General features: G+C 45.3%; 1 protein-coding gene across 8 annotated transcripts in view; it reads left to right on the top strand.

The window, feature by feature from the left end:
- Positions 1–18,777, top strand: part of mob2a (MOB kinase activator 2a) — a 91,106-nt gene extending 72,329 nt beyond the window's left edge. For all 8 annotated transcript variants that reach the window (XM_088611717.1, XM_088611715.1, XM_088611716.1 and 5 more), the window contains 4 exons: positions 8,806–8,966; positions 10,179–10,272; positions 15,756–15,880; positions 16,710–18,777. In XM_088611717.1, the coding sequence (XP_088467843.1) occupies positions 8,806–8,966; positions 10,179–10,272; positions 15,756–15,880; positions 16,710–16,978 (649 nt within the window). In that variant the 3' untranslated portion in view covers positions 16,979–18,777. The remainder of the gene's footprint in view (positions 1–8,805; positions 8,967–10,178; positions 10,273–15,755; positions 15,881–16,709) is intronic.
- Positions 18,778–20,966: the final 2,189 nt, after the last annotated feature.

Raw genomic sequence — 20,966 nt, 5'->3', positions numbered from 1 at the left:
GGCCAGGCGTTGTGTGGGCGGGCCTTCAGGCGTCGGGTTCGAGCAGCTCGATTACAGGGAGGAGGCTGCGCTATGTTGTGTAGGGGTGATGAGTGTGAATGTGGCAGGTCTGGGCGCACCTGCAGTCTGCCCGCGGGAGGGCTGAGCCACGGCCACCAGGCTGACAGGCAGTGTCCAGGAGCTGGGGGCCTAGTATTGTTACTGAGAGAGTTAAATTACTCTGTAATGAGCTGGTGAAGGATGATAACCTGCAGGGCTGTGTTGCAATAAATCGGCCTTATCACTCTGTTAGTAACTTGTGTTCTGCTTCAGAGGCTTGTTATTCAGGATCCCTTAGGTGGATCTTTATAGCAAAAATTGAAGATAACCCACGGGTGGATGTGAGCTTCTTGGAAATTGCTGTTCCCTGCGTTTCATGAATTATTACAGAACCATATAAAGGGAAAATCCTTTCTTCTTTAAGCATCTTGTTTCCATAAATATTTTCTACATAGACATTTTCTTCACCTGCATATGGTTCTAGTCCTGAACAAATGATTTATTGAAGGGCACCTACAAAAAATGCCCACTTACGCAAAAGGACTTAAAATAGCAACTTCTTTGAAAACCTCAACTATTTTTTTTTCTTTTTATAAAGTCTGGCTGTGCACCTTAAATTAGTTATTTTCCACTTCTCCCCTTGTTTTGGAGCACCAACCCCGTCACTAGTGCGATATAAGGCAAATTCTTTTGCTATTAGTTTATTTTAAGAAAAAGAAAACTTGCACGCTGCCAGCAGTCCCACAGCCCCATCCACCCCCCCCCCACCACACAGACACACACACACTGCCCGCTCTTGGTAAATTCTCTCACGGATAGATCTTTGCCATAAAAGGCATTGTATGCCTCCAGACCAGAACACAGGCCAGAGCCATTGCAGCAGTGGGAGTGGTTTTGCAAGGTTGAGGAAGCCAGGCTGTACGGCAGGGTGCTGGGCTAGGAATGGAAAATTCAGGCAGGAAGATCCCGAAGAGGACTTGCCAGTGGTCTCCTGTGCCACACTCGGTTAAATTCCATGAGCTGAGCTACACGTGTTGACTGGTGTTGGTTTGGGTCGCAGTTTAAGATGACGTGATGAGAGCACAGTGGGTCTCCTGTTACATGCAGTTTGCATCAGCCATGATGTTGGAACTGGAGCCTTTGAGACAGAAAGGGAATAAAGAGTTGAAAGCAAGTTGCCTAGGAGTACGCTGCCCAGGCTTTTGAATGTTCCACTTTCTCAGCTGAAGGTTTGCCCTTCACCTTGGTCAAGTTTGCCCTGGTCCAGTCTGTTGCACCTTCCTGGCATGAGCTGGCAAGTTTTCCAGCGGTTTAAGGAACATTTGTAGGGCAAGTCATGACTTGCAGCACCTAAGTGGCTAATTTAGGAAAGCTGAAGAGGATAAACATCTTGTTCTCCGACTCTGAAGAAGTGCACGAGCAAATTATGCCGTATATATATATAAATAATGTTGGACTAATGTTTTGTTAAGACATCTGTGACTTCAAACACTGAAAAAGCTTTGTATCGCAATGTCAGTTTTTGCCGGTGAACTCTGTGAAGGAAGGCCTCACAACTTTCTTTGCTTAGAAGTTTCCATTGGGAACCCAACTACAAAAGGGATCCTGCAGAGGTATGCCTAAAAATATAGATGGTGGTTACATGCATCCAAACAGATGCTTACCATAGTCTCCATGCAAAGCAACAGGCGCACGTGCTGGGAGGCGAGATGCCTTTGCAGTGCTGTGCGCCTGGTTTCCTAGCCCTGCAGTGCACGAAGGGGTGGAAGTTATAGGCTGAATTCCAGAGCTCTTGGCGCATGAAATAGACAGGATGGAGCACGCAGGGAAAGCTGCCCTAATCCCAATGGAATGTGTACAGCTTATGCCTGTGTGTGTGTTAGTGTGTTCCCTTAGGAGTAGCATCTGCTCTGCAGAGGTGCAAGCTGTGTTTTTGTGTTATGATATACACTAGAAGAGGTCCTGGCGACCATGAAAGTGTACTTGTAATAAAGATATTCCAATGCAGTACAGTGGTTGAAAACAGTCTGGCATGTGTTCCAAGTTTGAACAGCTAGAACGTGAGGCATTTTATACCTGACTAAACTTTCCCACCTGTGTATATTGAACAGAGCATACAACAAAATTCGATTTTAGTTTGTGATGCTTCAAAACCAGTTGGTAGGTGGTGGTGTTACTGAGGTGTAAGGGTTTGGAGAGATCTCAAAGCTATTGATAGTGTTCCCAGTGTATAGAATTGCAGATTTCCCCAGTCATTAGAGGTTTGGTGTGAATGTTTCGTTAAAGTGCTACAGCCTTCTTTCAGCCAGCAGCATACCAGTCTCATCTTGATACTGATCTGGACTTATTCCAGTCTCCTGGCAGAAGTGTGAGTGACCCCTTTGTCAGTTGAAATGTAATCAGTAGGTCTTGGTTTTCACGATCCTAAAAAACTTAAACCTCATCATTTAGACACGTTCCAATTTGCCTTTGTATTTAGGTCTCAGTACTTGAATCCGAGTAGCAGATCACGTTGACGTTCCTGGTTTATCTCATGCAGTGTATGGAAACCACAGTCAAGTATCTATGCAGCCTTTTTCTCCTGAATCCATTTTCTCTTTTTCCCCTGTACCATAAATCGAGTTTCTGTCCTTCCTGGAGTCCAGCCCACTTAGTGTCTCTGGTTTTGTAGTGTTTGTAGGACTCGAGATATAAAGTGTTGCTTACTAGCAAAGCGTGAAGACAAGCAGGGTGGGAGGAGTTTACAGATATCCTGGGATTTCACACAAGCCTTATTGCAATATGGAGTAAGCCTGATCCTTAGAGTATTTTCACACCCAGAGTGAAGTCTAGGGCCAGTAAGAAATGTAGTACAATGAAACCATTGTTGAGGTCAGTATTCTGGGATCTGTCAAGCTATAAATAAATCAACATGAAGGAAAACCACTGCATTCCTGAGCTGAGTTTGGTCTTTTCCCCAATAAACAAAGTTCTTATTTCTTGTGTGGAAGTGATGCATTTCTAGACCTCTTGACACCTGTCAGGGCTATGACTTCTAATGGGGGTGTAGTCTCGGTGCACTGAAGATTTTAGGGCGTAAGGTTACTGGCAGGCCTCAGCTGTGGTCCTCAATCAGGGTTATCCCACTCCTGGTTAATAACTGTGGGAGCCGCTTGCAGACTGTTTCCCCGCAGCTGAGCTGCTCAGGGCTACTGTTTCCAGCTGGCACCAGCAATTCCTGATAGTCTGATAGCTCTACCAGCTGGATGCAACAGCTGTCCAGGTATCTTTAGTACTTGGAGCGGAAGGGTGTTTTGAAAGACATCATATCCAACATATCAAGGTTCTACAGTTTACAATGAGAGCTTTCAGCAAAGCATGTGAGAGTTGTGCCACAGAGAGCAGAACGTCCCTGTTATTATGGTGGGAGAGGTTGGTTTGTTGCCATGAACGTAACTGGAATTTAACATTCCACTTCCCATGAGAGCTCAAGGTTTCCAGGACTGGTGCAAGCTGCAAGCTGCATAGCAGAGGTTCCATGCCCAATAACCAGGCATACCTTGCCAAATACAGTCGTTCCCTCACTTTTAATCCATATCTGTTTTAAACCCCTCCGCGTGCCATGCGGTCCTGCAGGCTCTGCATTGACCTGACTTGTTGACAAAGCCTCCCCCAGCTCTCTTCCTCTTGTGAGCTCTTCAGGCCCTGGCAAGCACATAGGGGGATAATTCTATCAGGCCCAGAAAAGAGTCCCGTGTTTACTGAATCAGTAAGACCAAAGAGTGTTTTATGTGAATAAGCAGGGAAGGAAAAGGCCCAGAACACAGCAGGGGAATTAATCTGTTTTGATAGAGGGTGTGGAAACAGAGGCCGGAAATCGGGGTTAACAAAGCACTATAAAAGTACTCCGAGAGGGGAAGTATCCTCAAACGGCCCCTGCAGTTGGGAAGAGAAGGGGCTGTTCCAATTCTAAACAAAACTGGCCGCTGGACTCTGTGATCTTCATGTTGCTTTGTAACACAGCAGCAAAAGCAGTGAAGTCGAATCCAGTGTGGTGTATGGTGGCTGTTTTTTTTGTCAAGCTGTTGCTGTTTTGTTGCCTTTCATTGGTGTTTTGGCCACAGCAGAAAGCAGGTTGTGATCTAGTTAACCATGTAGCACCTTTGCACAATTCAGTACATTGTTCTTTTAAACACTTAAGCACATAAAATGATAAAGTTGTACGGACACTTTTACAGGAGTACCTGCGAGCTGGGTAAAGCCTAAAAAAACAAAAGTTAAATGTATCCCCTGATGAGGTACAATAGCTGTTAAATTAGATTGCTATGAATATAAACTAAATGCAAGGATTTTTATTCACTTACATCTCTCATAATAAAGAAAACAGTTTATATTTTAGAAATAGGAGTGGTTGTATTTAGTCAGAATTGATCTTGAAGGGAAAATGTGGTTGTCCTTAAAGCAAAGAGAAATGTTTAAGAAAAGCATTACCTGCTCACAACCTGTTGAACTGGTGGGACTAGTCAAAGGTAAAACCTGCAGAACCTTTTTTGTGTGGTAGCCAAAGAAATGCAGTCTTGGAACACCTGCTGCTAGCCTGCATAGTGCAGAAACCCTCCCTGGGTGGGTGCATTGTGGGAACAGTTAAGAGGGTTGAGCTCCTGTGCTCTTAATTACCCTTATGTCTACCTTGGATCTGAACCTTCAGGGGAGAAGAAACATTTGCCTGGCTTTAGTTGACAGAAAGCAGCTCCTGTGCCGAGAGTCCTGCTCAGAAATGGCCAATGCAGCATCAGCCACGCTTACATTTGGCGCTGTTGAGTTCCCAAGTGTTGAAGACTCTGTTCGAGTTGGGGTGATGACCTGTCCTCTGCCGATAGCACCTGTTTGTTCTTGCTCCTCCGACGTGCTTCCGTGAGTTTGTTCCTCTAGCAGCTGTACACTCTGTTGTCTGTCTAGAGCCCCGATGCCTTTTTAGCTCACGCCTTTCAGTTGTAGTTAGGGGTGTCTGACTTATCAAAGGCCAGACCACCGTAGACAAGGCACTTTGGGAAGCCTCTGTGATCCATTGGGCATGCATCTCCAAGCCTTTATACACTTTGATGTGTAATATAGCGTGTTATTGCACAGTAATCTACAATATTACACATCAAATAGTACAAAGGGAATGTGAGCACAATCAGGGACCTTTGCACTGGGGTCTCTGTCCATTAATATTTTCCCAGAAAGCTGTGTGACATGGCTCCAGAGGAATCAAGACGGTTTCCACGCATGTGTCACGTTGGAAAATGTTAGCGTTCAGAGTATCCAGGGGGAAAGTTGGTGCCAGACGCTGTACCCACAGCTACTGGCTGCTGTTCATGGAGCTGGATTGAACCAATATAATGTAAGAGGCAAGTAGGATCAAAGACTGGGGAAGAAATGATCCAGAGAAATGGAACATGTATGGTGGGTCAAACATTATTCAGAACTGTTCTCCCAGGAAACTGTGGTCTGGACACAGCCCTTGATGTGATTGAAAGCTGCCTTTGTTGTACAGTCTTGGCACTGTATCAAAGAGAGACTTGGTAAGGCCTTAGCCTGAAAAATGGAAAATGTTCTGGAACAGATGGTATACCATCAGAAGTCTCGGGGATGTGGGAAAACCATCCTACTTCAACATTTTTGAGCTTCAGTGTCTATAGTTGAGAGTATCGGGTCCCAAATGATATGAGAGACTCTCTACCCCCACACACACCAGCCTGTGCACAAACACTGCACTACAGGATTAGCTTCTAAAACCCAGTGGAGTTCACTGCACACAGTGAAATGCTAATGCTCTTTGGCTTTCTTATTAAAAATATGTGTCGAAAACAGAATAGCTCCTAAACTTGCAGTAGAAGATTATAGATTATGCCTTTATGAAGAGATTCACAGTCTGCATTAACCCTGTGGTACACAACAGCAGAAGTTCTTGGCGGTTGTCTTTTTCTGACTGACAACTGCTATCGGTCAAACTACAGAAGCACATTGTAATTGCTTTTCAATTATGTGCTTTGAAGAATGGACTGGTGAAATGCTTTGATTTATTGCCTACTGAGGAACCATCAAGCACTCAGAATGGGATTTTCTTCTCTTTCTTCTCCAATATCTGAAGTGATGTGTGTTGTACAGAGACCCCTGTCCAAGCCCTTGTTTCCATTGTTTCTCTAGTACTGTATATATTCATCTTAGGGTCCTGGGTGTGTGCTCAAACTGTCAGCAGCTGTTCAAATGTTAAGTCTTTAAAGGCTAATTCAGCCTTAACTGGGAGAGAACAAAGCAAGCAGGATTGTGGTCAGACAACATCAGTCATGAGCAAACGCGAGTACAGACAAGTTCTGCTAGTCCAGGAAGAGCTGGCAGGCTGTTTACTGTAATTATCCTGTGACACAAGCTAGCGTTTAGATCTTTTAATAAAACTTCTTGTTTCAAATAGTAAATGATAAAAAAGGGTGATAAATCATATTTTTCAGCAAACCAGTAAAACGTGCCTCCAGTGTAGCTCGGGGGCGGTAGTGGATCTGGAAGTGTGTGCGCAGTGCTCTGGTTGGCTGCTGTGGAGGGTGGGGGCAGTGTGTCTGTCTGGAGAGGCTGGGCCCAGGCGGTGTGTACACAGCAGCAGCCCGCACAGCACAAGGGCCGGCTCTGTGTGGAGAGGGCAGGCTGTGGCTCGGCCCTGCCGCTGGAATAACATGAGCCAGCTGTTTAAAGGCCAGGGGCAGCCTCTCTGTCTGCCAGGCCCACAGACTCTGCTTTATACCGGCTGAGACTTTGCTGAGGCAGCAGAACGCTGCTTTGTTTTCGTTGGGCCCAAGATGTTGCCAGATCCCGGCCTGTCCAAACTACCGCGCGCATGAAGTGGTGGTTTGTCCCAACAGAGGGAGGCATTCATACCTGCTGATGCGCATGGTTATTCGTCAGCATTCGCTGCACCTCGGGAGACAGTGGTTCCTCAGACTCGGAGCGATGGCACCCAGCCTTTACAGAACCAACACGACCAGAGCTGACCTCGGGGAGCAGAGCAGGGGGCCCAGTCTTTCAAATCAGTGGAGGCCAGTGAGAGAGCATTACTGTGGAGTGTGCAGAAGCAGAAGTTGCTTTACTGGAATGTTTCCATTTTGTTCCTCCGACGTGCGTAAGAGCTGAGAACAAACTTCATCTTATCAAGTCCATGAAGGGTTTGATTGTGTGTCTGGGAGCTGGGCTGGCACAGACCCCAGCAGGTGTGTGGGGCACCGGGGCCAGGAGTGAGAACCCCTGGTCTGGGTGCTAAAAGTTGCCATGGGCATAAAAGCAGCAGCAGCAGTAGCATGTTGGTAAATGTGCTGCTAGAGGCAGCGCAAGGCTCAGCACACAGGCCCCTTCACGGCCACAGGCTTGCTCCGGAGTGGACACTGCTGCAGGGGAGGCACATGGTGTCCATGTGCAGGGCCAGCCGCAGCCCCTGAGTGACCACACAGGAACACGCAGGCTGCAGCTGACCAGCACCGAGCCTGCCTCCTGTGTTCAAGAACAGCAGGGACTGAACACTGGGACTCGGTGGGCTGTGGTGTGCCCACCTCTTTATTTTTAAGAGTGGGATCTCATAAAAACCAATTCAGAGCTTTACTCTATAGTTTCCAAGTGTCAGCAGGGCTCGGTGTTCTGTCTTCTAGGAGCTTCAGGTGATGGTCAGACTGCAGTGAAGCATCAAATGTTTGAGGCTTAAATGCGCTTGTCTGATGGCGTCACGTGACATCATGTCTTGGAGGTCCCCCAGCACCCATCGCTCATTCTAAAGAAATGAAACGGCTTGCTATTAGTCTGCAGTGCTGTCCTTGGGGAGTTCTTGAGTGGTCATCGAAATGCTTTTGCTTTCCGAGATGGCTGTAAGTCCTGTAGTCCAGGCTCCTTTTGATGCAGACGTGTGCTCTCTGTACTCGTTTGAGCTCTCTGTGGAAGAAGTATGGGCCGGGGGAGGGAGCACCAGACTGCTGGTCCCGGAGGAAGATGTGCCTCCGCTTGATAAACCCAGCCGTCTGTGAGGATGAAAGAGGCGGCTTGCCTTGTTTTGATTTCCATCTTGTTCCCTTGCCTGGAGGCACAGAAGTGTGGTCTCCATTGCGCTGCAGTTCGAGACGATGCGGTGTCAAAGATGGTGTGAATGGGAGGCTGTGGTGCGGTTCTGACGCGTTCAGGGCTTCGTGACTTCACCCCCCCCCGATTCTGACTCGACTTCGCTGGCTCCCAGTGCCCAGACATTCAGCTCAAACACACCAGGTCCCCGCTCATTAGCCCCTGTGTAGCGCTCTGCTCAGGCACATCTTGGGGTAGCACCTTCTCAGAGGTGAGGCGTCTTGGATTGAGGGCTTACAGTCACCCTGCTCTGAGAAGTGTGAACTCTTCTTTAATTTTGAAATCTAGACTCAAGACATATCCGTTTACTCTGGCTCTTAATCAGAGCTGGCCTTTTTGACCTTTTCCATGTTTTCCATCACAAATACAGTGTATGTTTGTATTGTATGTTTGTTTCTTTATTTCAGTTATATGGTATTTTGCTTGGATTTTTCTCTTTTCTGGGGGCGTTTTTGTTTTGACCCTGTGAAGTGCTGTATGGTTGTTATTGGTTTGCGTTCTCCTGAAGTCCCATGGCAGAGGGGTCAACAGGCCTGAGGTTCTATTATGAGAGGTTGAAATGATATTGCAGCATGTCACCTGCAGGGATCCTCCATCTGCCGGGCAGTGCAGTAGGCTGTGCTGATGTTCGCTCTCCCTTGTTCTCTGCAGGAAGTCCAAGACGAAGCCCAATGGTAAGAAGCCGCCCACCGAGGAGAAGAAGCAGTACTTGGAGGTGGAGTATACAAAAGTCCGGGTCGTCGACTTCGACCTCAAGGAGCTGGTGGTGTTACCGCGAGAGATCGATCTCAACGAATGGCTAGCCAGCAACAGTAAGACCCTCGCACAACCGCTAGGTTTCCCAAACCAGAGCTCACATAATCTTTGTTTCTAGATCAATAAAATATTGATAGTTGAATAGTTGAAGCATCATTTTAGCTACTGAATGTTGTAGGCAGCTTCAATCTTGGGATCTGAAATAGTTTTTCGAAATATGCAGCATAGCTTGTTATACAGGGATTCTGCTGACAGCTCAGTTCACAAGAGGACCGGAGGCTTCAGTGTCTACAGGCCTGGGGTTGGGTCATAGAAAACAAGTCTCTCGTGGGCAGAATGAAACAGCACCCGAGTCTAAACTGCTGGTGCGGAGCTTAGTGAGCTTGCTTGGAATTTCATTTCCCCACAGGGCAAGGCTTTGGAAATTAATACTGTTGCATCTTTCTTGAAAGTCTTTCAGCAGACATTGTCTAGTTAAAGACCATATGTGCCCTGTTTATTGAAACATGTTTATGTAAATATTTTGCCAGCTTAGTACAGCATTTAAAATCATGTTCCCTTTCTTTAAGTCGTAGGCTTTAAATAAAGCCTGTCTGTTAATTATACATCTTTCTATTAGATGGATGTTTTTAGGTGCAAAAGCTTAATTTATAGCTAAGAAAAAAGGAATTCAATTAGAATTCAGTCTACCAGAACCTCAATGTATGCAAGCTGTCATGATTTTGTAATACCTGTGCGAATGTTGTCTTGCTTCCTCTGTCTCTGTGCGGTTGATACTTCCACTGGCTTGTTAGTATCGTAACCCCCCGGCTATGTGCCTCGCCTGTCAGGCTCCCTGTTTTGGATGCTCCTCCTTATTCTGTACCTCTTACTCTCCCCGTTTATCTCCACCATTGCTTCGGCTCGCTGTGCACTAGCCTGCACCCGGATTTTAGCGTCTGCCTAGAAATGTCTGGACTCTTCCCGAGTGCGGTGTGCTAACAGATTTTAGATCTAAAGTTCTGTGTAGTTCTGATAGAGGTTTTTCCTGCAGGCTGGGGCGTTGACACAAGTGCCTGTATGACCTGAGTCCATTTCCAGCTTATTCAGATACTCCCAGTCCTTTCAGCCAGTCCTTCTACGTGGCGTGCTGTGATACTGCGTACTGGGCGCTGTTCGGAAGGAAGCCAACCATTGCAAGCTTGGCTGGCATAGCTGGTGTGTGTTATAAATGAGGAGCTTTGCACAGCTGTCATAATCGTCCTTTTCTGTCTTTTGTCTTTTTGCAGCAACAACCTTCTTCAATCTCATCAACCTCCAGTATAGCACAATCTCCGAGTTCTGCACCGGGGAGACCTGTCAAGCTATGACAGCCTGCAATACGTAAGTACACCTGTTTGTCCCGGGGGGAGTGGTGCATTTGGAGTGTTTTTTAGACATCTAAAGAGCCAAAGTAACAATCCTTCCATTCTTGCTTACTCTTTGATCCTCACAAATGGTCAACATGACGAAAGCAGAGAGAATTTGGCCTCTTTCGTATACAATGCGTGCCCTGTCTCAGCCTGCCAGATCTCCCAGGGTCAGAACTGTATGAGATTGGTTACCTCCAGTGTCCCATAGCACTGCTACTCATATCCAGAAGACCAGGCTGTATCCAAGTGTATTAAACAGAAAGAAGCTAATCAGTATCATGTCTGCTTGACTTCTTCAGGCTTTTATCTTAGTATCGCTGAAGGGGGACAAGTTGAAACATTTCTTAAGAAACTATTTTCTTTTAGTGTTGTACAGATTTGAGGTTTGAGTGCATGAAGCTATGAGCAAGCTGTCAGTCACAGCCCAGGGACTTCACACTGAGAGGCACGATCAAACAGCTCCAGAGCCTGTTGTTACAATTAAAGACGCCAACTGTAAACCACAGCAGTGCTTTTTGTTGTAGTGCCAGATACATACTCCGCTTTGTTCAGCTGCCGAGGTCGGTGTAGCCAAAACGGTCTTAACAGCTACCTTTCAAGTTAACAATGTGCCCTCTCACAACCGTCTACTGGGCCTAGGACAGGTGTTTTAAGGAAATCCAGACAAGATTCTTTGCTTGTTGGCATCAAAGGGAAAAGAAAATCTTTCTAAATGATCAACTTCCTTTCTCTAAAGGGCCTCCACGTGGGTGTAACTTATTCCACACTGCCTTAGCCAGTAAAGAGACTTGAGTAGGGCGCGGGCCGAGCTCTCTGGTGCCCAGATGTTGCTGGTTCATGTCGCTGACTGTAACTGGGACTCCACAAGCCAGTGAGAGTGCAGCCGGGATGTCTGTGCCACTGCAGGCTTGGCAGTGATGTCAGCGGTGAACAGCCACTCCTCCAGTCAGATCTAGCTCTCCTCATGGCACAGTGGAGCCCCACAGCAGAACCATTGATCTTTTGAAAGTGGGCTTGTTGGAAGAGCACGTCTGCTTCTCCTTAGTGTGATTACCAGGGGTGGGGGGGCATGCATGAAAGCCGTCTTTTGTTCCAGATCGGGTTGATATGTAATGGGAAAATAATTGACTTCGAATTTTTAAGCAAATGTTAAAAACGTATTCCATCGAGACTGACTTCTTCAATATCCACTCAACCATTTTGGGATGTAAAAGGAGGAGGGATGTAGTGAATCAAGTGAATCCTTGATTTCTGAACACTGCTGTTGTAGACAGACCTCTCTAGTAGCAAATACTTTAAAATAAAGCACAGATTACAGATAACCCTTTTTTCCTTCATCGCTTAGTTGAAAATTAGATTGCGGGCTTGTTGCTTCCTGCATGGCATACTCACATAGTGATCTCTCTGCCATTCATAACATTTCATTTCAGTTCCTCGGCCACAGGCAGAGATGTATTTATAGACGGAAAGAGTCTTTTTGGAACTAAGTTAATCAAGTCAGGAAGGCCATATGAGAATAGTTGTGAAAGCTACTTTTGTCTGATTTGTAGCTCAGTGTTAAAGACAGCTGTATAATATCCTCGGATCACTTGTTCACTAGCCACCACATTTCTTCTCAGTTTTAACCCTTTTTTTTTACATTCTTAATGAGGTCATCCGCGTACATTTCCCGTCACAATTGTTTTCCAGAAGTTCCACTGACAGCCGCAGAAAAAAAAATATTTACTCGAACTATTTACATAGCTGGTTTGCCCTGTCAGAGTGGATAAACAGCCTGGTCTCTAAAAGCTCTCTTTTTTTATCTAGCTCTCTTTAGTTTGTCAGTGGAGGGTGTCCTTGGAAAAAAAAACTGGATAGTCCACAAATTCAGCCCCCGCTTCCTGCACATCGTCTTCAGCAAACAAAACAAGCTGAGGAGTGCTGTGAGGCAGAGTGTTTTTCTAGAACACGTCTTGCTAGGTGTATAAGATTGCAGATAAAATTGTTCCGAGGTGAGAAATTCCAAATTTTAATGAGCAGTGCAACATGCTACAGTTTCTGTAACTTTCCGCTCCCTATTGATTGCAGATGTCACCTTTTAAAGTATTTCCTTTTTATGTGTGAGAGAAAGTCCTGAACGATTTTTAGAAGATCTACATTTTGGTCTTCGGCTTTAAACTGGAGGTGATTAGATAATCATTTTATTATGCGCTTAGTTTGTGTCCTGGTTTCTGTTTTCTTTTTTTAAAAAACATCTCTAAAGCAGTATTCGGTCATTAAGAGCACACTAGGAGACGATCCTGAGAAGCCAAATGAAAAGCCAAATGAGCTGTGGCACATGACAGGCATGAAAGTGGAGGAGTCAACTGGTTTGCTCCCTCTCTTATGTACACCAGCATTATTTCCAGAAAGGGTTCCTAACGGGCATTTTCATGCAAACTTGTCTGGGAATGTGATCTGTCTGGGAATGCAGAGGCCACTATGTACAGTCCCCGTGGAAATGTCCTTTCTTTCATGGCTGGGATTATCCGGCGATCCGCCGAGATCCCTATCTCTTCCAGCAGGCTGCCATGCAGCCCCCCGTAACAAAGGCAGACCTTTGCAGTTTTGTGAAAAGGACATAAAAAAATGTAAGCCACCCTCATGTATGCCGTCTTTTATATAGAAGTGGTCTGTGCTTGTCGTGCATGCCGCGAGCTGGGAGAGGAATGCAGACCGCCTGGGTGGTGGTTCAGAAACCCCCAAATTAAAAGAGCTGCTGCTCTGGGTGTCTTATCTCCAGCCCGCACTCCACGAAAGCATGATCTGGCACATTAAGAGTGCACACAGAGTTTTGCTTGTTTCGGGGGAATAAAAAAACTCTTGCTGTATTGCAGAACAAACTGGTAACTTTTTGTATCATCTGTGTGGCCGCATTCCATAGCAAAACCTTTCCTCCTTCTCTGTCTTTCTTACAGATCCATGGGAACACCGTGGCACGGTGCCCTTTTTTGTCCTGTTGAATCCCCCCCATTTAAAAGTGGTTCAAATCTGAAATTGAGTTATATTCTAGAAATCAGATAGATTGTGATGGACATGCTATGTGATCCGTTTTGCTCATTTGGTAATGACAGCTTATTGATCAAGAAACCTCAGTGGATAGTTTCTATATTGATTTCACCGAAGCAGCTTCCATATCAGATACCCTGAACAGAAACACTAAGACATCTAATGTTATCAGATACGCTGAACAGAAAGTGTGGTAGTGTTCTAATGAAGTTGCTTTATTTGATTAGTACCAGACCGGCGGTGATTCTGTTTAAACTTAGAAAATGATTCAATCGGAAGTGTAATGTGTTCCACCAGCGTGAACTTGCATGGCTTCTGGCCAAGGAGAGATGAGGTTTATGCATCTCATCCTATGAAATGGACAGCTTCTCCCATAGATCTAGGCAATTCTGCAGAAGGTAGTGTAAGTAGGAGCACCAGAGCAGAAGTTCTAACTATAACCGTTTCCGTATGTGAAGTATGGAATTCTACACTACCATAGAGGTAATGAGCAATGTCTTCATCAAGTAATTGCAGGAATTAACTTTTAGCTATCGCTTCCAGGACCTGCTCTGCTTGACTGCTCGTCAGCGGTGTTAGTGTGGAGAGCATGTTTGCCAATTATGAACAATGGATTGGCTGCATTAGATCAGTCACTTCGCATACGTCTCTTGCAGCTCAGCACTGCTCCCCCTGTATTCCCTGCGTGTGTGCTGGGCTCAGATGAAAGGAGTCCAGATCCCACATGAAGTGGGGAGTCTGTTGTAAGCTTTACAGTAATGTATCTAAATCAGAAACATTTTTTCCTACTGAAGATTTGTTCTTCAACATGCAGTTAATTACCCACCGTTTTATGTTTTACATTCCTTATTAGATAATTTAGACAATACACCATGAACCAGAGATCATGTGGCTATAACAGTGCCTGGTATTGAAACCATTGACTATGTAGGGGTGTTCCCACTGGGTGGCTGATAGATGGTAGGTGGCTTTTTTTAATGCTGGTGATCTTCGGTGCTGAAACCACAATCCCACATTTGTGTTGCCATAACTAAACTCCCTACACAAGAGCTCCTGGCTGGCGGCCTGGTACGGGCTGTGGACTCACTCTAGGGTGCTGTGCACATCAGACACTGCGACTCCACATGTGACCACAGTGTGATTAAATGAAAGTTCTGCAGCTCAACAGCTAGAAAAGCACATGACCCTCTCGGCATGCAGTTGGCTGTTAATGGAACAGATCTGTTCTTGCCGCCACTGGAGTCAGCCTGATCCAGTCAGTGATCTGCCTATGAACAGAACCATTCTCCTGGCTGGGAAGCACAGGATCTTTGTAAATGTCATAATGGCTACAAACAAGAGGAACCTGTACATAAGAGGACTCCATTTGGCCCATATAAACCATTTGGTGGCAAGTAGTTATTTGATTCAAGTATCTTCTCCAGATGTTTCTTGAAAGAAAACAGGGTTTAAAATCAGGTTGTTAAAGTCTTAATCTAACTGATGCATCTCTCATCAGTAGCATATTAATTAGTTGTAATAATGTATAAAATCAGACAGTGCATACAGTACAGCATTGGTACAGTTCTGTATCCAAATGCATACAATTTACATTGTCAGGGAGAATGTTTCTTTTATGCTTCCATCCATAGTTTTTATGATTCTTTGACAGTCCTAAATATCTCCCTGTAACAACGAGGTCTGTTCTTTAGGGTAACATGTTCTGGCTCTGTCTGTACCGTCAATTTCTTTCAATAACATCCAGGGCTTTCGTTAAGGCAGCAGCTTCTCTGACCTTCACCAGCAGAGCTCTCACTGCTCAGTGCCTGAGGCTTCTACTGGAAATCATGCAGGAAATTAGTCAGCCATCACCTAAACTTTTAAGTATGCAGGAAAACCAAATGCCTTGGGTACTGTAGTCATTCGGGAGGTCAGGTTCCACACAAGAACTGTGCTTATTGTGTGGAAGGGGAAACAGTATCTGATTCAAAAGGTTGATTTTCACACTTACAATAGTTCTATTGGCACATATCTGAGAAGGTTAATGATCACCACGGAAAAAACTTCGGAAAGGGTCATTGGAATTTGTATCCGTCTAGATTGTCCGTCCGTTTGTAGTGTAAGCGTCAACCTCGCCATTGTCGCATAAGGAAAGAAGAGTCAGCAATGCAAGTGGACACTTGTGTGCTTTGTGTGCAGGGACATTTTGGTTAAGAAGCGTAGGTCTGTGTGTACTTTCCTGTCTTGTAGCTTTTGCTTAATGAGAGGCAACAATGAGCAGGCATGTCACCAAACAGAAAAGGCAGAGGCTCCGCGTGTACAGTTTGATGCTCCACTGGCTGCGGTTTTGTCCGATAAACTCTTGTCACGGACGTGAGCGCTTGATCAGGCTGGGCTGGCGGGACTCAGCAGTGAGAGCCTGGACTCACCCCTCCTCTGCCCCCACAGGCAATACTACTGGTATGACGAGCGGGGGAAGAAGACGAAGTGCACAGGCCCGCAGTACGTGGACTTTGTCATGAGCCTGGTCCAGAAGCTGGTGACGGACGAAGACATCTTCCCAACAAAGTACGGTGAGTGAGCGAGTTCCAGCAGGGGGACACAGCAGGTGTCGGGCGACGCCGTCAAGAAAATGAAACTCGCTTCAAGATTGATCAACACCAGCCTTAAACGCAAGTCAAAAGCTGTATTCAGTTGTATTGTTTTTTTGAATCGTTGTTTTGTTTTTGCCGGAGGACCTTAGGTAAGTTCCAGTCTTGCAGGACAAACAGGTTAATGTAGGTGACGGGACTGTTTCTAAATGAATGAGGAGGTAATGGTGACGACATTTTTATTTTCTGAATGCAACTGGAAAGTTGACCAAAATCATGACTAAATGGTGAGGGTGCCCCCTAATGTCTAAATGCAGAACTGCTTTGTTTCTGTGTTGAGTTTATGAATCAGATCATTTAGAAATAGACGTGTGAAATGTGAGATTCTTTCTTAGGTTCAGCACTATCATAGCTATACCTCTTTAAAACACTCACAATGAAAACAAATGAATTCTATATTTAATGTATTATTTGTTTTCTCATATACATCTTTGAAAATAGAATTAAGTTATTTTCAAGTGAATAAATCTAACCTGTTTTTTTGTTGTGAAAGTTAGGAGAGAGGAAGAGTCTAGCATATTCAGTTTATCCTTGATGAAAGTCCAGGAGTTGTCCGAAATGTGAAAAAGCTTCAATTTACCAGACAACGACAATGGAAATTTCTCATGTCCGATCCCAAAAGGACCTTCAATTGGAATTCTGCATACCTGTGCTTTGGATTTTCTCTTTGGATCTTGAATAGATACTGGTTCTGTATGATCTGCCGCCGGTTTAAAAGACGTCTTCTGTCTTCTTTACCTCCCCTTTGCAGGCAAGGAATTTCCCAACTCCTTCGAGTCTCTAGTAAAGAAGATCTGCAAGTACCTCTTCCACGTGCTGGCTCATATCTACTGGGCCCACTTTAAGGAGACTGTGGCGCTGGACCTGCAGGGACACTTGAACACTCTCTACACACATTTCGTCGTGTTTATAAGGGAATTCAACTTGGTGGACCCCAAGGAGACCTCCATCATGGACGACCTCACGGAGGTCCTCTGTACGCCAGTGGCCGCGGCACAGAATCACGTCAAGGAGAGATGAGCCCGCCTTCGCCGCCGCCGCCGCGCTGGTGGGGGGGACAACGGACCGCGAGGGCAGAGCGAGGAGGGGAAAGCAGCACACTAGAGCTTCGAAATCAAGAACATAGCGAAACAAACATAAAGACTGAGCGAGCAGCAGATCTCCACTCCTGCAGGAACTGGTGTGGGTTTCCCTGAGGCAGTCCTGCCTGCCTACTCTGCCCTGTAACTAGGAACGAACCACGTCTTTTGTTTTATTTGATCTTTTTTTTCCCCACGTTTTTATTGTTTTTTTCGGGAGTGTTTCCATTCCCTCCTTTTCATCCCTCTCTCCTCATACGCATATTAGGTTGGTGGTGTCACCACTTTTAATGTATTCTGTAACAATCTAAAAACAATAGTGGGGGGGGGAAACGAAAAAAGAAGAGTGACTTTTTAATTATAATAGCTTTTTTTTTTTGCATAATCCCAGTTCTGGGAGGGGGTGGGCGGGATGGTTACTGTCCTGTCTCTGGTGAGGCTCCTGTCCTCGTGTCATTTCTTTTTAATAAAGCAACCGCTAGTTAGAGGTCATCCCATGCCGAACCTGAGAGAGAGTAAGAGCCCGGCTAGCCAGAGACATGACTTTGAAAGCCGTCAGTTTTACGCTATTGGCTTTATGGCTGTTGTAATGTTGTGTAAAGACGCGACCTGGTCACCCCTGTGAAGGCAGATGGTTGAGCCACCGTCTCAGCGTGGGAGGGTCAGTCCGCTGAAGGGCCAGTCCACTTGTTCAGGCGGTGGGGGTGGCCGGGGAGATGAGAATTCCATCAGGTCATCCGAGGGTGGGAGATTCGTGGGATGAGAAATCGCTTCGACTGCAGAAGGGAGAAGGGACAGAAAGAGTCGGGAGGCTCGCAGACGGGACTCTCCCTGCCAGGCTCGCTGTTGCATTGACGCCGCCTCGCCTGTGACTGGTGGCGGGAGCTCCTGTTGAGCGCGGAAGCACGCGCCGGACAAGGACATGGCTCTGTCTGCTCACTCGTGCGCCTTCTCCCCTGGTGCTGGGAGCCGCGCCGCCGGCACGCCTGCAGGGGGCAGGAGAGGGCAAAACGGCAAGAAAGGAGGGGGCTGGGAGGCCCACGAAATCATTAAGACGTGCAGTTTTGTTTCTCAACGACACTTCTCCCTCTGAAAGTCTCATTCCTTTATCTTAAGGGGCTTTATTTTAAATCGGCTGCAAAAAAGGCACAGATGCTTGTATAATAATGAAAAGAATATATCAGTTTGATTATGGTATTTCAGATGAATACTTGACCAGTCAACAGCAAAAAGCGTGCGTGGGTTTTGCCGGTTTGTCCCGGTCAATGTTGAATTACTGTACTGAGAGGATATGAAAATGGGAGCTGTTGGGAATCGCCTCTGTTTCATGGAGGGTGAAATTATTATTTTTCCTATTTTTATTTTTTTGACATTTGCAGGGTTCTTCAGTTCTGGCTTTCATTTTTATGTATTTTAATTATTATATAAGTTAAAAGCAATTTAATATTTTACGCTCTGCGAATTATAACCTAATAAAAGACAAAAATATAGCCTCCTGTCTCTGTTTCAGTCTCTTTCTGGCACTTTCTGAACTGGGATTAGAAAAGTCATTTATGGGTTTTTTTTTGTCAGCTACCCAAACTTTAAAAAGTTTGGTTTCATAGAGGAAATATATTTTAAAATGTCACACTCACTGCCATATGATAAAGGTGTTTTCAGGTGTTTATTTTTTGTTTAGAACTTATTTTGACTATTTCTATGTGTTTTGGGATGTAACTTTGAATAAAGCAGAGTCACACACTTCTGTTTGTTGTACATTTCATCAGAGCTGGAACACCTAGATTATTGATAAGTCAGGCTCCAATATTTAATGTGCTGCTCTTTGTTCTTGAAGTGGCACAAGTTCAGCATATAGAGTTATGCATTTTCAAAGTTTTGAAAATGTCTGTAGTCAACTGTTGTTCTTCTGGCTGGATCACCTTCGGTGGTTTGTGTTCTGGGTTCGAGTTCGTGGGTTTGGAATGCAAAATCGGCCACTTTTTCAACAGGCCAGAGAACTGCGGCCAGGTAAGGTGATACCAAGTAACTTTGTCACATGATCTTCATGCCATTCTGGGAGTCTGATTGACTGGGATTCCTAGTATGCTGACTGTAGAGAAGCATCAATACACTGATCAGAAAGGGGTCAAGGGATGGATTGATCAAGACGGATAACACCATGTTTCTCCAGAGAAAAAACAGCAGTATTGGACAGTTTTGAAGATATGAATAGCCAATGTTTTCCAGAGATATTCAAAAGCTCTTTCTAGAAACCCGTTTAGCAGAGAATGGCTATTTCAACTGCTGGTGAGAGATGGGTTTCGTCATTGTAATAAAAAACACAGAGCCACACCAAAGGGATCTATCTGCTCTTTAATTCATTTTGTGATGGAGTGCATTACTAAGATTAAAACAAAAGATTTTGAAAGAAAATGTATCACCTCCAAACTTGTCAAATAAAACTAAGTCACAAAAGGTTTGCCCATTCAAACAAGTATTATGTTAAGAGGATATGGCTGTAGGTCAGTATGGTTTTCAAGCAGCTGTGAGCTTTCAGTATGATAATGAGAGCAGGATAATGAGCAGCAGACGCACCAGTACCAGTGCTTAATACTCATACACTTCGCCTGTCCAGGACGAACTCTCTCAGGATGCTGTCTAACCCCTGTTGTTAACTTGCATGTGTTGAAATAATTCGGTGCAGTCTTCACCTTTTTCTTCTGCCTTTGGTCCTAATTCTTGCCAAAGTCTTCAAGCCCTTAAAAGCCGGACACTGCCTTGCAAAATTATGTGCAAACCACACTAGACAAGGGGTGGTGTTCAGAACTGTGATGGTCATTCCACATAGCCACTACAGCGAAACAGTCCTTTCTTTTAGTTTTTTTTCTACATGGTGCTGAAATGAAAAAAGCAAACATTTCAACTGAAGTTTCTTTCCAATCTTTCTAAAACTAGGAAAGGAATGTAGAAAATTCAAATGTGACCTTTTCAGGATGAATTGTTTATGAAGTAGAGTTCTACATGACCCAATTCCTCAGTCTGCTCTTGACCAGCATTCTGATCCTCCTGCCGGAGGCTTTGGAAGATGACACTTTGTATTCGTGATCTGCAAAACCGCACAGTAAACGCTTGTGTTACACAGCGTACAGGAAAGGTCGGTGTCGTGTTTATTGCAATGAAGAGCTTGATTGCTCAGAGAGTTGCAGGCTGTATGAATTATGTGTGCTGGGGCTCCGGGCCCTCTAGGAAAAGGCCCTAAAAGTTTTCCGCTCCCTGCAAAACCCAAGGCACCGAACCAAGCAGTTGAGTCTGCCGTGTGTGTTTCTACCATTCGAGGGCCTTGATGCTGCAACGTAGTTCATGATCTCTTCTACACCTTTGTTTAATCGTCTAAAAATCTCTCTCTCAATTTAGGCCAAAGAATTTTCTTAAACATCTTATCCATGGCAGAGAGTGAACATAAGCCCACTGAGTCTCCGAAGGTTGGAGTCACTCCTTCAGTGTGACACAGGTAGGACTCTTAGCAGTTCATTACGGGAATATGGTGTTTTCTGGAAGCCGGGAAAGTTTAGAAGCCACTGTGCCTGGTAGGAGAAACTCAAGAATTATCCACTTTATGTACTCGTGGTCAGGCATTATAGCAGTACGTAACCAGAGGTTTTTGTATGTGAACAATTGAAGACGTCCTGACTCTCAGTGGTCATTAAAGATCCCCGGGCATTTCTCGATAAGAGTGAGGAGTTATCCCGGTGTCCCAGCCAAATTTCCCCCCTCTGCCTTTACCGGGGCGTCCAAATTGTCCTCATGTATGACTGGCTTGCAGTGGCCCTGCAGTGGACTGGCGTCCTGTCCAGCGTGCACCCTGCCTTGTGCTCGTTGCTTGCCAGGTAGGCTCATTGACGTTTTGTGCTTTTTTTTGGACCCTCAATCTGTATATACCCATGCACATT

Source organism: Lepisosteus platostomus, chromosome 18 (assembly GCF_059453375.1).
Source record: "Lepisosteus platostomus isolate fLepPlt1 chromosome 18, fLepPlt1.hap1, whole genome shotgun sequence".
Taxonomy (NCBI): domain Eukaryota; kingdom Metazoa; phylum Chordata; class Actinopteri; order Semionotiformes; family Lepisosteidae; genus Lepisosteus; species Lepisosteus platostomus.
This window is presented reverse-complemented; position numbering and strand designations above follow the sequence as displayed.